The sequence below is a fragment of the Zea mays genome, chromosome 4 (assembly GCF_902167145.1).
Source record: "Zea mays cultivar B73 chromosome 4, Zm-B73-REFERENCE-NAM-5.0, whole genome shotgun sequence".
NCBI lineage: Eukaryota > Viridiplantae > Streptophyta > Magnoliopsida > Poales > Poaceae > Zea > Zea mays.
Window position 1 is genome coordinate 56,171,807 of NC_050099.1, and position 14,113 is coordinate 56,185,919.

Genomic DNA, 14,113 nt, shown 5'->3' on the forward strand with positions numbered 1-14,113 from the left:
TTTTAGGAAAACAGAATTCCCTCAAAAAATGGGGTTCCCAAACCAGCCCTTATGGCCTTATGGGCTACTTTGATAACCTCAAATTTCCTTTGGGATTGAAGAGGATTGAGATAGAAATGAACTAGTTTCCTCTCTAATCCACTTGAATCCCAAAGGGGATTTAAGCTTCCAAACTAGCCATAGAGGGTATTTATAGCCCCAACCCCCTCAATTAGCCGTTGCTTTAAATCTGCAAAAAAATGTTCTCAAACTATGCTGCGCGATGAAGGGCGACGTCCAGCAAGAATAACTGAATAGCAAACACAATACTCCCGCAAGCGAGACCAAGACATACGATAGGTGTATTTCATAGCACAAGAATTTATCAACTCTCATCAGCTGTTAAGTTACAAGGTTGCTGATAACATCGAGGCATTGCAAACCAAAAAAACGTGAAATGTACCCGTTGGTGAAATGCTTTTGCAGCTCAGCAGAGTAAAGAAAACAAAATAATCTCTAGGCATGGAACCTAGCCCCCAGTGGCAAAATTGTACATCACAAATTCATTATTTTGAATACTCCTTAACAGCTCATATTTAAATATAAAAAAGGGTAATGGTAGTCCTCAGTTGACAACATCCAGGACCAGCTTACGGGACTTCAAGACTGACCACCTCATGCGGCGGTAGTATGCAGCTTGAAGAAGCGCTAGTGATAGTAGAAAGATCCATTTCACTCCCATCTACCATGAAATTTGAGTTGTGATCAGGATAAGTATTATAGCAAATTGAAAAGCAACAGCGCAAACTGCAGTTAATTGATTAAGTCGCGAGGTTGTTACCAGCTTTCTCTCTTCCATCTCAGGCTCAGCTGCCCATGAAAGGAATGATACAACATCCTTACCCATCTGTGATGGAAGTATAAGTGGTCAAACTTTAGTCCTAGCCCCACAATTCAAAAGTACAGGGATAAACAACAACAGTAATAGTTTACCTGGGCTTCAGTTGCAGGAGTACCATCCTCATACTCAACAGCTCCATCATTGAGCATCTTGGGCATGGCTATGGCACCACCAGGGAAGTAGGGGTTGTAGTGCAGACCCTCACGAATCTAGGATACAGATCAACCAATGTTTTTTATCGTTACTTGTAAGATAGTAAAGGCAAACACAAAAAAAAGGAAAAGAGTATGAAAGATAATACATCCTTAATCAGAATCATGAGAAATATTTTAATCAATATCTATAGGGCACAGGTTGATTGGGTTCCAGAATCAAAGAATCATCCATGGTATACATAGTACATACAGATAAAACAGTAAGTGCTTTCAACATACAACATCATTAAAACAGAAAACACAGTGTGTGAATCAGGACTCAGTATGATGAAGTGATTTGAAATGAAATCATATGCTAGAAGTGATTGTATATTATCAAGCAAGAGGTACTCCTAACCATTTATAAACAACAATACTAGAGCGAAAACATCACGGAACTGTAAAACACACCAGATTGCAAGAATAAATACACAAGTAAAGTACCTGAACACCAGCAGGTGGATCACGGTATCCAGTAAGAAGAGCGAAAACATAGTTCTGACCATTGTGCCTTGCCTGGATGAATGCAATGCAAACAGTAAGCCATAATCAGTGAAAGGCCACATCAAAGCAATGCAACACCATTAACTGCAATTACCTTTGTGATAAGACTAAGGTCCGGCGGGTAGGCGCCACCATTAGCAAATCGGGCTGCTTGCTCATTTGCATAAGGCTGTGGAAAGCGATCGCTGAGTTTACCAGGGCGGGTGAACATTTCACCCTCATCATTAGGACCATCAACGACCTCAATCTCAGCAGCCATTGCCTTTGTTTCCTCCTCAGTATAGGCCACCCCAACCAAATCACGGTATGAAATCAAGGACATGGAGTGACAAGAAGCACAAACTTGTGTGTAAACTTGATGCCCTCGGCGAATTCTGTGCAATAATATTTTTATAAGATAAATTAGAGCAACATACAAGAAAACAAGGTACTAGCACTTCAACAAGAATTTATCCTAGAAACAAGACAACTAAAGAATGACTTCAGTTGTAATTCTTAAATCACTACAGCATGCCATTTAAGAATTATATACCCCAGTACACAATCAGGTTGTCAATCTCTGTCAACAATCCATATTTCATAAATAAGGCTTACATGAATTTGTAAACATCACGCCATATCATATGAAACAAAGCTTCATGAAAAGAAGAAGCTATGGTTGACTTACGATGCATGATCATAAGAGCTCATGATGCCAGCATGTGGCCACGGATAATCTGGGGCTGCCAAACCATGCTCAGCTTCATCAGCAGATGCTATTGTAGCAAAACTCAAAAGACCGGAGGCACCAACTCCAAGAAGCGCCAATGCTCTCAATCCAGCAGAGGACTCTTCATGATTTCCCCGAAATGAAGAAAGCAGCCATGGACCCTGAAGATCATGATGATGATGTTAGACACAACTGAGACACACAGAAAAATGGAACTTGTCTAACCAACCGGTAAATATGATCTTCTAGATAACTATTGATTTCCATAAATACTATCTTTTATTCAGAATGGAGGGTCACAGTAAAAATATGATTAGCAGTCAATGTCTAGTCAACAGAACTTAAAATGCACTCCCTCCGTTCACAAATATATGACACCATTGATTTTTTTCCAAAACATTGACCACTCATCTTATTCAAAGAAAATCGTGAGTTACCATTTATTTTGTTGTGATTTGTTTTATCACTTAAGGTTGTTTGACCGTGACTTGAAATTTTACATTTTCGAATAAGACGAGTGGTAAAGTTTTGAAAAAAAAATCAATGGCGTCATATATATGTGAAAGGAGGCACTACTATAATTTATGTTATTTGGTTCAAATCGATACAGTAGGAGAGGACAAAACTGGCAAGCATGAGCCACACAAGAAACACATACAGCAGTGTATATCATCACTCCATGTTGAGAATGTCGATTCTAACAGGCTAAGCATGTTCCCTACGACTTGTTTTTAAGGATGAACAATAGGTTCCAGTCAGATAGATTCCATATCGTGATGGTGTACCCAAGATGGATGTGGAAATAAAAAACACATAAGATTGAATATGGACGCATTTTAGAGCAACATGCAAATAAACAAAGAGTTCACCAAAACACTTACAGCGGACTGGTTGTGGAGAATTCTCTTCAGAAGCTGGTTAATGCCCCTTGCGGCAGCCATCAAGCACTCTGCAAATTGGACTTGGTTTACGTTCTAATCCAATTGGCAACAGTAGACTAATCTAGTGAATTCACGTGAAACAAAAACACACTAATACAGAACAAACTCATGAGTTTCTGTTGCTAATTTCATCAGTATAACAGCGACACCCGCAACGGAAATAGTAATTTAGGGATCATAAACAACGAGGAATGGTTCTGCAGAACAAACTAGCAATCTAGCAAGTCCCAACAAGCAACACAAACAGAAATCGACTGAAGTTGCGATGGACGGATCTCCAACCCAGTGAAATGCAGACGGACGACGACGACGCCTGCGGTGAAGCACGCCAGGTGAGGCTCCGGATGCCCACGCGACGCCCCAATCGATAGGATTCCCACAGATCTAGCCGCCCGATTCCCACGGTCCCAAGAAGCTAATGCCCGACCCAGGAGTCATCCGCAGCTACCGGAGACTAGAGCAGATCACCAGATCGGAGACCTCAGACGCCTGGGAGGGGGACAAACCAGCGTAAACCAATGGGAGTAGGGGTTCGTAGAAGTTACCTACGCGACGCGACGCGGGGCTTCGGCGAACGGCGGCGCGGGGAGGGAGGCGGAAGAGATGGACGAGGAGAAGAGGCTGCGGGGCTGTGAGATGGGCTTTGTGGCGATGCCGATGCCGCGATGCACCTCGGACCCGGCGGGGTGCCGGTCTTTGGGGCGTGACAACTGACACGTGGGGTCACCTCGCGCCGTGCCTTCCGGACGGGCCACGTGGGCCCTTAGTGAGCGATTGCATCAAGCTCTTGTAGGCCCAAAATGATCGGCTGTCTTAGAGGCCCAAATGAATAGGTTGTTTTATTTGTTTCCCTTCAGAATTGCTCCTCGTATGTAATCTAAAAACATGGATTAATAATTAATTAAAAAAACAAAATCGGAGATTTGATCCCAGCCGTCGATCGTGCGACCTGTCACCCACTTGTCATGGCGCTTTTTAATCCAAAAACGAGAGGCGCACCGTGCACCGGTGCAAGGGAGCGGCAGATAGTTTTTTTGTGCGCCTCCAATTCCCATTCTCCTCTACTCCATCGTCGTGCCTGCCGGTGCCAGGCTGCCGGGTGCCACAGTGCCCTGCCACCCAGCATCGCTCAATCACTCGTTCGATCCATGCTGACTCACCCGAATGGTGTGGTCCGGCCGTCGACTAAGGAGCCGCTCTTCTCCTTCGGCGTCATCGCCGACGTACAGTACGCCGACATCCCGGACGGCCGGTCCTTCCTTGGCGTGCCGCGCTACTACCGTCACAGTATCGCCGTCCTCCGGCGTGCGGTCGAGAGGTGGAACGGCGAGAGGAGCGTCAGGTTCTGCATCAACTTCGGCGACATCGTAGACGGCTTCTGCCCCAAGGACAGGTCGCTGGCCGCCGTGCAGGCCGTGGTGCGCGAGTTCGACGGCTTCCGCGGCGGGCCGACGTACCACATGCTCGGCAACCACTGCCTTTACAACCTACCCCGGAGCGAGCTGGTCTCCGTGCTGCGCATGCCGTCGGCGTCGCCGGGACGCGCTTACTACGACTTCTCGCCATGGCCCGGGTACCGTTTTGTGGTGCTGGACGCGTACGATTTCAGCGCCGTGGGGTGGCCGCGCGGCCACCCTGTGTCCGCGGCGGCGCGGCGGTTTCTGGAGAAGCGGAACCCGAACCATGACAAGAACAGCCCGAGCGGGCTGGAGGGGACGGACCGGCGGTTCGTGATGTTCAACGGCGGCGTGGGCGAGGCGCAGCTGCGGTGGCTGGACGGCGTCCTCCGCCGCGCTGAGCGGCGCGGGGAGAAGGCCGTCGTGTGCAGCCACCTGCCTATGCACCCCGGTGCCGCGTCCCCGACGGGTCTCATGTGGAACTACGAGGAGGTGATGGACGTCGTGCGCCGCCATGGTGGCTGCGTCGTCGCGTGCCTCGCCGGGCACGTCCACAAGGGCGGGTACGCCGTGGACGACAGCGGCGTGCACCACCGCACGCTGGAGGCCGCGCTCGAGTGCCCGCCGGGCACCGATGCGTTTGGACACGTCGAGGTGCACCCGGACCGGCTGAGGCTCGTTGGATCGGACAGAATGGCCAGCACGGAGATGCTGCTCAGCCCCTCGAATGAGCTAGCTTCTGCGTAGAACCTGCATTTGCCGCATCTGCTTGTACCGACACTGTTGCTCTACTGCTGCCATAGTCGTTGGCAGTTGTTTCTTGTAGTTGTAGTAGTTGTAGCGAAGGCTAACGACGAAATCAATGGATACCAACGAACGTAACCGTCGTCCAAAATAATTTGCCTACTTTTTTAAGGCAGCCTATCAATTTTTGTTTGTTAAATTACATATTATTCATTAGTCAAATTATGTATTTTTTATTGGCGCGTCAGTATCAAGGTGTCTGGCATGGCTCTGCTCCACTTCAGAACAATTCTACTTCAAAATTTCGGGTAGAGCAGTACTGCTCTATAGCGTAGATTGCTTTCATATATGACATGTAAGTAACTTCAAACTCCATGTCTAAATTATTTTTTAAAGATTTTAGAGCAACAAAAAGCTCTTAAAACTCCATCCTAAGAATTAAAGCGACCTTCTCTGGATTTGCTTTAATACCTTTATAAGAAACTAGATATCCCAATTGTTTCCCAGATGGCATGCCGAAAGTGTATTTTTCTGCATTGAGCCTAGTATTAAACTTCCCAAGTCTTTCAAAGGTCTTAGCTAGATTATAGATTAGATCAATTTTATTGAGATTTGATAATGACATCATCTACATATGCTTCAACAACTATGTGTAGTTGAGAGGGTAGAAACTTTTGAACCCCTTTGATATGTAACCCCCACGTTTTTCGGCTTAAACAACGTAGTACTACAGTAGTATATGTCGAATGCGATGATGAGTGTTGTCTTGATTTGATCTTCTCCCTTCAATGAAATATGATGTTAGCTGGAATAATAATCTAAGAAAGAAAGGATATCGCATCCGAAGGTAGAATCCACAATATGATAAATGTGTGGTAGAGAAAAGAGATCTTTTAGACAAGATTTATTTAGGTCAGTATAGTCCACACACATCCTCCATTGTTTATTCTTTTTGTAAACAAGCACAGAGATAGCGACCCATTGGGAGTGAAATACGTCTCTTATGGACAATGCTTCTAGCAATAGAATTATATTTTTGGATTACATCTTCTCTATTCTAGGCAAAATGGCATAGCTTCTGCTTCACGTGCCTCGCATGGAGACTCACATTAAGAGTGCTCAACCAAATCCCTCGAGACTCCTAGCATGTCGGATGGCCATCAGGCAAAGGTGCTCCAGTTTTATTGCAAGAAACTAGCGAGTGTGAATTCCTATTTGGGATCTAGGTTGTCTCCAATATGAGTTATCTTGCACAAGTCATTAGGGTCTAACTAAACCTGCTTGTTGAGCCTGGACTCAGCTTGCAAAGTAATTGATGAGGCCTTCTTATGAGGGGGCTTGAGATCTTCCGCCTTTACTGTAGGATGACTTAGCCTGGGGGTTTCCTTCAGGCTATCACACTCCACCTGCATCACTTGGGACTCAGTGAGCTTGCACCCTTTGTCACATGCATAAGACTACTTTAGTTTGCCCTTTGAAAGTGAAAGGAACACAGACGCCTAAGAGGGGGTGAATTAGGACTTCTAAAAATCTTGCTAATCTAGGCCACAAATAATTCTCCTAAAAAACCTATGCAAATAACTAAGCAAGATTGTGCAAACTAGGTTTTGTCTAAGTGTTGTTATCTCTACCGCAAAAAGAAAAAGAGTTATGCAACCTAAGTTCCAATCCTATATTCCAAACTAAAAATAGTAAAGTTTCCAACTTAAGCAATCAATGTAAATGCGGAAGCTAAAGAACAAAGATAGAGATTGCAAACACCTGTGGATGCGGCGATAATTTTACCGAGGTATCCAGAACCACACAAGGTTATGACTAATCCTCGTTGGTGCCCCAAAGCAAAGGGAAGCCCATGCGAGGACCAAGCACCCGTTCGAGTAACTCCATAGAGAGTCGCAGGCCTTCATCACGCGTAAGTGGTGCTCCGCTTTTGGCCTCCTCTAGGACGCTCTCTGACGTCTTCACTATCGAGCTTCCAACGGAAACGTCGTGGACCTCGTTCCCTTTGGTACACGGTAGCGACCACACCACAAACTCGGTTGGTGTGTGAAAGGAATCGAGACACCTAAGAGGGGGCGAATTAGGACTTCTAAAAACTTTGCTAATCTAGGCCACAAATAAATCCTTAGAACAAAATCTATGCAAATATGTAAACTAGAATGTGAAAACTATGTTTTGTCTAAGTGTTGATATCTCTATTGCAAAAGGAGTTTTGCAATTCAAGTTCCAATCCTAACAATTCTAAACTAGTTATAGAGAGAAAGGAACTTAAGTAATTGAATGTAAAGTTGAAAGCTATAGATCAAAAGTAGAGATGCAAACCCCCGTGGACGATACCGGTATCTTCACCGAGGTATCCAGAACCGCGCAAGGTCCCAACTAATTATCGTTGGTGCCCTACGCAAAGGGTAGCCCATGCGAGGGCTAAGCACCATGGATGAGTAACTCCATAGGGATCCATGGGCTTTCTCCACGCGCAAGCGGTGCTCCGCTTTCGGCCTCCTCTCGGATGCTCCATGTCGTCTTCACTATCGAGCTTCTGGTCGAAATGTCGTGGGCCTCGTTCCCTCCGGTACATGGTGGCGGTCGCACCACAAACTCAGTTGGTATGGTCTCGCAAGACTCTTGCCCCACTCAGTACAATTACAACGGCTCACGCAAGAGCTGAGGGATTTTGTGGGTTTTTTTAAACTCACTCAACTAACTAGAAATCACCTAGAGCAAGTGCAATAGCGGTCTAACTAACCTAAGCACCTCGCAAAGCGCCTACGCTAATCACCGATTGTTTCTTTTACGCACTTGTGTGTTGGAGCACTTGGAAATGTGTATGGACTTGCTTGGTATGTTTCTGTCACACCCAGATTTAAGGGCAAACCCGAGTGCGCCTCATATGTGCGCCAAATAAAGATCCACACATACAATGACTCAGTGTATAGAGACGAATGCCATAATCTTTATTACATAACGAAAATGTCTTACAAAATAGTTGGTAATAAATAAATCGAACTAAGATAATTATCTCCTCAGAACCAACGGTTGACTAGGAGACGATGCCTAGATCTCATCGAACTCATCATAGTAGTCCTCCTCCAGTAGTACATATTCTTCTCCTGGTGTGATTTTAGCAAGGGTGAGCTCCCATACGGTCATCACTCAGCAAGTGTGGAGAATAATGTGCATGAGATAACTTATGGTGGGGGCTCATGTGTAGTGTAATCTTATCAACAAATAATGGTTAAGGCTGAGCATTGCTTTTAATAAGTTGGTAAAAAATTATTAGTAGTTACTAAGTATAAATAGATACCAACCCAATTAAACAATGGATCACAATAATAAATCCCACAATGCAATGCATATGATAGACTAAGTTTAATTTCATAAATTACTCATGTGAGGGTCCGAGCCGCTCTTGACCGTGAGCACGACTAATATACCAGTTTTACACTCTGCAGAGGTTGCACATCTTTACCCATGTTACCTATTTGCCAAGGGGTCTCGAATCCCATTCATCTCTACGAGGAGACGAGGCAGGGTAGCACTACGAGGCCTTTCCAAAGTTCCACTAGAGGAGAGAACCCGCTATGGTTTCCAGGACAAAGGCGATGTAGGAATCCCTCGTCTGAAAAGCTATACAGACAGTCCGACCCAAGGACCTCCCTACACCTGCACTCCTCCACCCCTCTTGCCCCTTTCAGGAAAGGATTAACTCACACTAGCTGTGATGGAACCTCCCAAGGTATTAGGCCCACTTACACCTGCCCTCGTCCCAAGGACCTTAGAAAGACATGCAGATGCTCCCAACAGCTTGACATGCCTGGTCTTTGTATCATCTTCAATATCTCCCAAGAGCGCATATCCCATTTCACAAACATTACACATAGCAGAGTAAAAGTGGAAAGAGTTACAATAACTTAATTTACAATTATAAGTTAAAGTATCAATATAGAAAGAGTGCATATTACAATATAAAGGTATAAGTGCTTCTACTTATTACATCATTGGAAGGTAGATACCTTCCATAAGTTCATACTTAATTTTCATCCTCCTGCTGAAAGGGAAATGTGCCTTTGGGCCATTTATATAATTGTTTTTGGTGATTGAATGCCCAACACATTGTTTTGAGTTCATATGTGCTAACTAAGTGAGAAGTGCAAATCAAAGAGAAAGGTATGTCTCTCGACTTAGTTAATTGTTTTTGGTTACTAACATGTTTATCTAAGTGATAGAGACATGACCAAGAAAAGAGAAAAAGGATGGAAGAAAGAATGGCTAAGTCAGCCAAACCAACACCAGCCTGTGGCGCACCGGACAGTGTCCGGTGATCAGGCTGGCCCAGCAGCGACCTGGCCACTCTCGAGAATCGGCGCGACGATGTGGCTATAAATCACCGGACTGTCCGGTGAGTCATCAGCGCTCGCGCCCAAGTCTTCAGCGACGAACTCGTCTCTCTCGGGAAAAGAAAAAGGCTCCACGGCTAAAAATCACTGGACTGTCCAGTGGTGCATCGGACTGTCCGGTGAGCCAAATGCGCTCGCGGCCAATGGTCGGCTGCGCAATCAGCGGGCGACGCGTGGTCCGCGCCAACGGTCGGTTGGGCACACCGAACTGTCCGGTGTGCACCGAACAGTGTCCAGTGCACCAACCTCATTTAAGAGCCCTTTTTACTTTCTCCTCAATGGTACAAATGAATATGAGTGAAGATTATACCAAAGTGGAGAGCGGTGCGGAGTGACGGCGAAGGGTAAATAATACCGATAGAGTGGAGTGGAAGCCTTGTCTTCGACGAAGACTCCATTTCCCTTTCAATCTACGACTTAGCATAGGAGTACACTTGAAAACACATTAGTCGTTTCATGCTTCACCAAGGGGAGGAGCCACAAGCAATGTACAACCGGCTCAAAACCTTGGTGAACCAAGTGCGCAACCTCGGGAGCACCAAATGGGATGACCATGAAATGGTCAAGGTTATTCTTAGATCACTCGTTTTCCTTAATCCTACACAAGTGCAGTTAATTCGTGGTGATCCTAGATATACACTAATGTCTCCCGAGGAAGTAATAGGAAAATTTGTGAGCTTTGAGTTGATGATCAAATGCTCCAAGAAAATCATCGAGCAAGGCGCCTCCTCCATGCCCGAAGCACAACCGGTCGCATTCAAGGCACCGGAGGAGAAGAAAGAAGACTCTACATCAAGTAGAGTCCCCATCGACGCCTCCAAGCTCGACAACGAGGAAATGGCGCTCATCATCAAGAGCTTTCGCCAAATCCTCAAGCAAAGGAGGGGGAAGGACTACAAGCCCCGCTCCAAGAAAGTTTGCTACAAGTGTGGTAAGCCCGGTCATTTTATTGCAAAATGTCCATTATCAAGTGATAGTGACAAGGGCGACGACAAGAAGGGAAAGAGGAGAGAAAAGAAGAGATACTACAAGAAGAAGGGCGGCGATGCCCATGTGTGCCGCGAATGGAACTTCGACGAGAGCTCCACCGACTCCTCCTCCGACGAGGATGCCGCCAACATCGCCGTCACCAAAGGGCTCCTCTTCCCCAACGTCGGCCACAAGTGCCTCATGGCAAAGGAAGGCAAAAGGAAGAAGGTAAAATCAAAATCCTCCACTAAATATGCAACCTCTAGTGATGAGGATAATTCTAGTGATGAGGAGGATAATTTGCTCACCCTTTTTGCCAACCTAAACATGCAACAAAAAGAAAAATTGAATGAATTAATTAGTGCCATTCATGAGAAGGATGAACTCTTGGACACCCAAGAGGACTTCCTAATTAAGGAAAACAAAAAGCATGTTAAGGTTAAGAATGCTTATGCTCTAGAAGTAGAAAATGTGAAAAATTATCTAGTGAGCTAAGCACTTGCCATGATGTTATTGCCAACATTAGAAATGAGAATGCTAGATTAACTGCTAAGGTTGATTCAAATGTATGTGATGATTCAATTTCCAATCTTAAAGATGATAGTGCTAATTTACTTGCTAAGATTGAAAAATTGAATGCTTCTCTTGCTAGCCTTAAGATTGAAAATGAAAAATTGATTGCTATGGCTAAAGACTTAGATGTTTGCAATGCTTTCATTTCCAATCTTAGAAGTGAAAATGACATTTTACATGCTAAGATTCTTGAACTAAAATCTTGCAAACCCTCTACATCTACCGTTGAGCATGTTACAATTTGCACTAGATGTAGAGATGTTAACATTGATGCTATTCATGATCACATGGCTTTGATTAAACAACAAAATGATCATATAGCAAAATTAGATGCTAAAATTGCCGAGCATGAGTTAGAAAACGAAAAATTTAAATTTGCTCGTAGTATGCTCTATAGTGGGAGACGCCCTGGCATCAAGGATGACATTGGCTTCCAAAAGGGAGACAATGTCAAACTTAATGCCCCTCCTAAAAGATTGTCTAACTTTGTTAAGGGCAAGGCTCCCATGCCTCAGGATAACGAGGGTTACATTTTGTACCCTGCCGGTTATCCCGAGCACAAAATTAGGAGAATTCACTCTAGGAAGTCTCACTCTGGACCTAATCATGCTTTTATGTACAAGAGTGAGACATCTAGTTCTAGGCAATCTACTCATGCTAAATTGCCTAAGAAGAAAACGTCTAATGCATCAAATGAACCTAGCATTTCATTTAAGACTTTTGATGCATCCTATGTTTTAACTAACAAATCCGGCAAAGTAGTTGCCAAGTATGTTGGGGGCAAGCACAAGGGGTCAAAGACTTGTGTTTGGGTACCCAAAGTTCTTGTGTCTAATGTCAAAGGACCCAAAACCGTTTGGGTACCTAAAATCAAGAACTAAATTTGTTTTGTAGGTTTATGCATCCGAGGGCTCAAGTTGGATCATCGACAGCGGGTGCACAAACCATATGACAGGGGAAAAGAAGATGTTCTCCTCCTATGAGAAAAACCAATATCCCCAAAGAGCAATCACATTCGGGGATGGAAATCAAGGTTTGGTCAAAGGATTGGGTAAAATTGCTATATCACCTGACCATTCCATTTCCAATGTTTTTCTTGTAGATTCTTTAGATTATAACTTGCTTTCAGTTTCGCAATTATGTAAAATGGGTTACAACTGTCTTTTTACGGATATAGGTGTTACTGTCTTTAGAAGAAGTGATGATTCAGTAGCATTTAAGGGAGTGTTAGAGGGTCAGCTATACTTAGTAGATTTTGATAGAGCTAAACTCGACACTTGCTTAATTGCTAAGACTAACATGGGCTGGCTCTGGCATCGCCAACTAGCACATGTTGGAATGAAGAACCTTCACAAGCTTCTAAAGGGATAACACATTTTGGGACTAACAAATGTTCATTTTGAGAAAGACAGGGTTTGCAGCGCATGTCAGGCAGGGAAGCAAGTTGGTGTTCATCATCCACACAAGAACATCATGACGACTGACAGGCCACTCGAGCTCCTACACATGGACCTATTCGGCCCGATAGCTTACATAAGCATCGGCGGGAGTAAGTACTGTCTAGTTATTGTGGATGATTATTCTCGCTTCACTTGGGTGTTCTTTTTGCAGGAAAAATCTCATACCCAAGAAACCTTAAAGGGATTCTTGCGACGGGCTCAAAATGAGTTCGGCTTGAGGATCAAGAAGATAAGAAGCAACAACGGGACGAAGTTCAAGAACTCACAAATCAAAGGCTTCCTTGAGGAGGAGGGCATCAAGCATGAGTTCTCTTCTCCCTACACGCCACAACAAAATGGTGTAGTGGAGAGGAAGAATAGAACTCTATTGGACATGGCAAGGACCATGCTTGATGAGTACAAGACTTCGGATCGGTTTTGGGCGGAGGCGGTCAACACCGCGTGCTACGCCATCAACCGGTTATATCTACACTGAATCCTCAAGAAGACATCATATGAACTCCTAACCGGTAAAAAGCCCAATGTTTCATATTTTAGAGTCTTTGGTAGCAAATGCTTTATTCTTGTTAAAAGAGGTAGAAAATCCAAATTTGCTCCTAAGGCTGTAGAAGGCTTTTTACTAGGATATGATTCAAACACAAGGGCATATAGAGTCTTTAACAAGTCCTCTGGACTAGTTGAAGTTTCTTGTGACATTGTGTTTGATGAGACTAACGGCTCTCAAGTAGAGCAAGTTGATCTTGATGAGCTAGATGATGAAGAGGCTCCATGCGTCGCGCTAAGGAACATGTCCATTGGGGATGTGTGTCCTAAGGAATCCGAAGAGCCTCCACAAGCACAAGATCAACCATCTTCCTCCATGCAAGCATCTCCACCAACTCAAGATGAGGATGAGGCTCAAGATGATGAAGGAGAAGATCAAGAAAATGAGCCACCTCAAGAGGAGAGCAATGATCAAGGGGGAGATGCTCATGATCAAGATGAGGAAGATGAACAAGTTCCAAGACCGCCACACCCAAGAGTCCACCAAGCAATTCAACGAGATCACCCCGTGAACACCATCCTCGGCGATATTCAAAAGGGGGTAACTACTAGATCTCGTGTTGCTCATTTTTGTGAACATTACTCTTTTGTTTCCTCTATTGAGCCACACAGGGTAGAAGAAGCACTTGAAGATTTGGATTGGGTGGTAGCGATGCAAGAGGAGCTCAACAACTTCACTAGGAATGAGGTATGACATTTAGTTCCACGTCCTAACCAAAATGTTGTAGGAACCAAGTGGGTTTTCCGCAACAAGCAAGATGAGCATGGTGTGGTGACAAGGAACAAAGCTCGACTTGTGGCC

The 14,113-nt window shown here is 44.7% G+C and overlaps 2 protein-coding genes across 3 annotated transcripts; one reads left to right on the forward strand and one right to left on the reverse strand.

Moving 5' to 3' along the window:
* Positions 1-319: 319 nt before the first annotated feature.
* Positions 320-3,960, reverse strand: LOC100384742 (Cytochrome c1 1 heme protein mitochondrial). 2 transcript variants are annotated; one of them, XM_035967072.1, is made up of 8 exons: positions 3,778-3,960; positions 3,169-3,236; positions 2,246-2,448; positions 1,673-1,952; positions 1,519-1,590; positions 973-1,089; positions 821-886; positions 320-721 (listed from the first exon to the last, which is right to left on the reverse strand). In XM_035967072.1, the coding sequence occupies exons 2-8, from the start codon at positions 3,226-3,228 to the stop codon at positions 605-607; spliced, it is 915 nt and encodes a 304-aa protein (XP_035822965.1). In that variant the 5' UTR covers positions 3,229-3,236; positions 3,778-3,960; the 3' UTR covers positions 320-604. The 2 variants fall into 2 exon arrangements, with proteins under 2 accessions (XP_035822965.1, NP_001353804.1); NM_001366875.1 differs by having other exon boundaries at positions 348-721; positions 3,774-3,923.
* A 259-nt stretch (positions 3,961-4,219) lies between these two features.
* Positions 4,220-5,598, forward strand: LOC103653268 (manganese-dependent ADP-ribose/CDP-alcohol diphosphatase). The gene has a single exon (XM_008680208.2). It carries the CDS (start codon positions 4,377-4,379, stop codon positions 5,370-5,372), a length of 996 nt encoding a protein of 331 aa, XP_008678430.1. The 5' UTR covers positions 4,220-4,376; the 3' UTR covers positions 5,373-5,598.
* Positions 5,599-14,113: the final 8,515 nt, after the last annotated feature.

Bases quoted from the DNA above. Each gene is read 5' to 3' on its own strand.
- LOC100384742 (XM_035967072.1), bottom strand. From the start codon at position 3,228: ATGGCTGCCGCAAGGGGCATTAACCAGCTTCTGAAGAGAATTCTCCAC. The intron at 1,591-1,672 runs GTAATTGCAGTT...GCATTCATCCAG, and splicing joins ACCTTAGTCTTATCACAAAG to GCAAGGCACAATGGTCAGAA. The intron at 887-972 runs GTAAACTATTAC...CTTCCATCACAG, and splicing joins CTCCTGCAACTGAAGCCCAG to ATGGGTAAGGATGTTGTATC.
- LOC103653268 (XM_008680208.2), top strand. From the start codon at position 4,377: ATGCTGACTCACCCGAATGGTGTGGTCCGGCCGTCGACTAAGGAGCCG.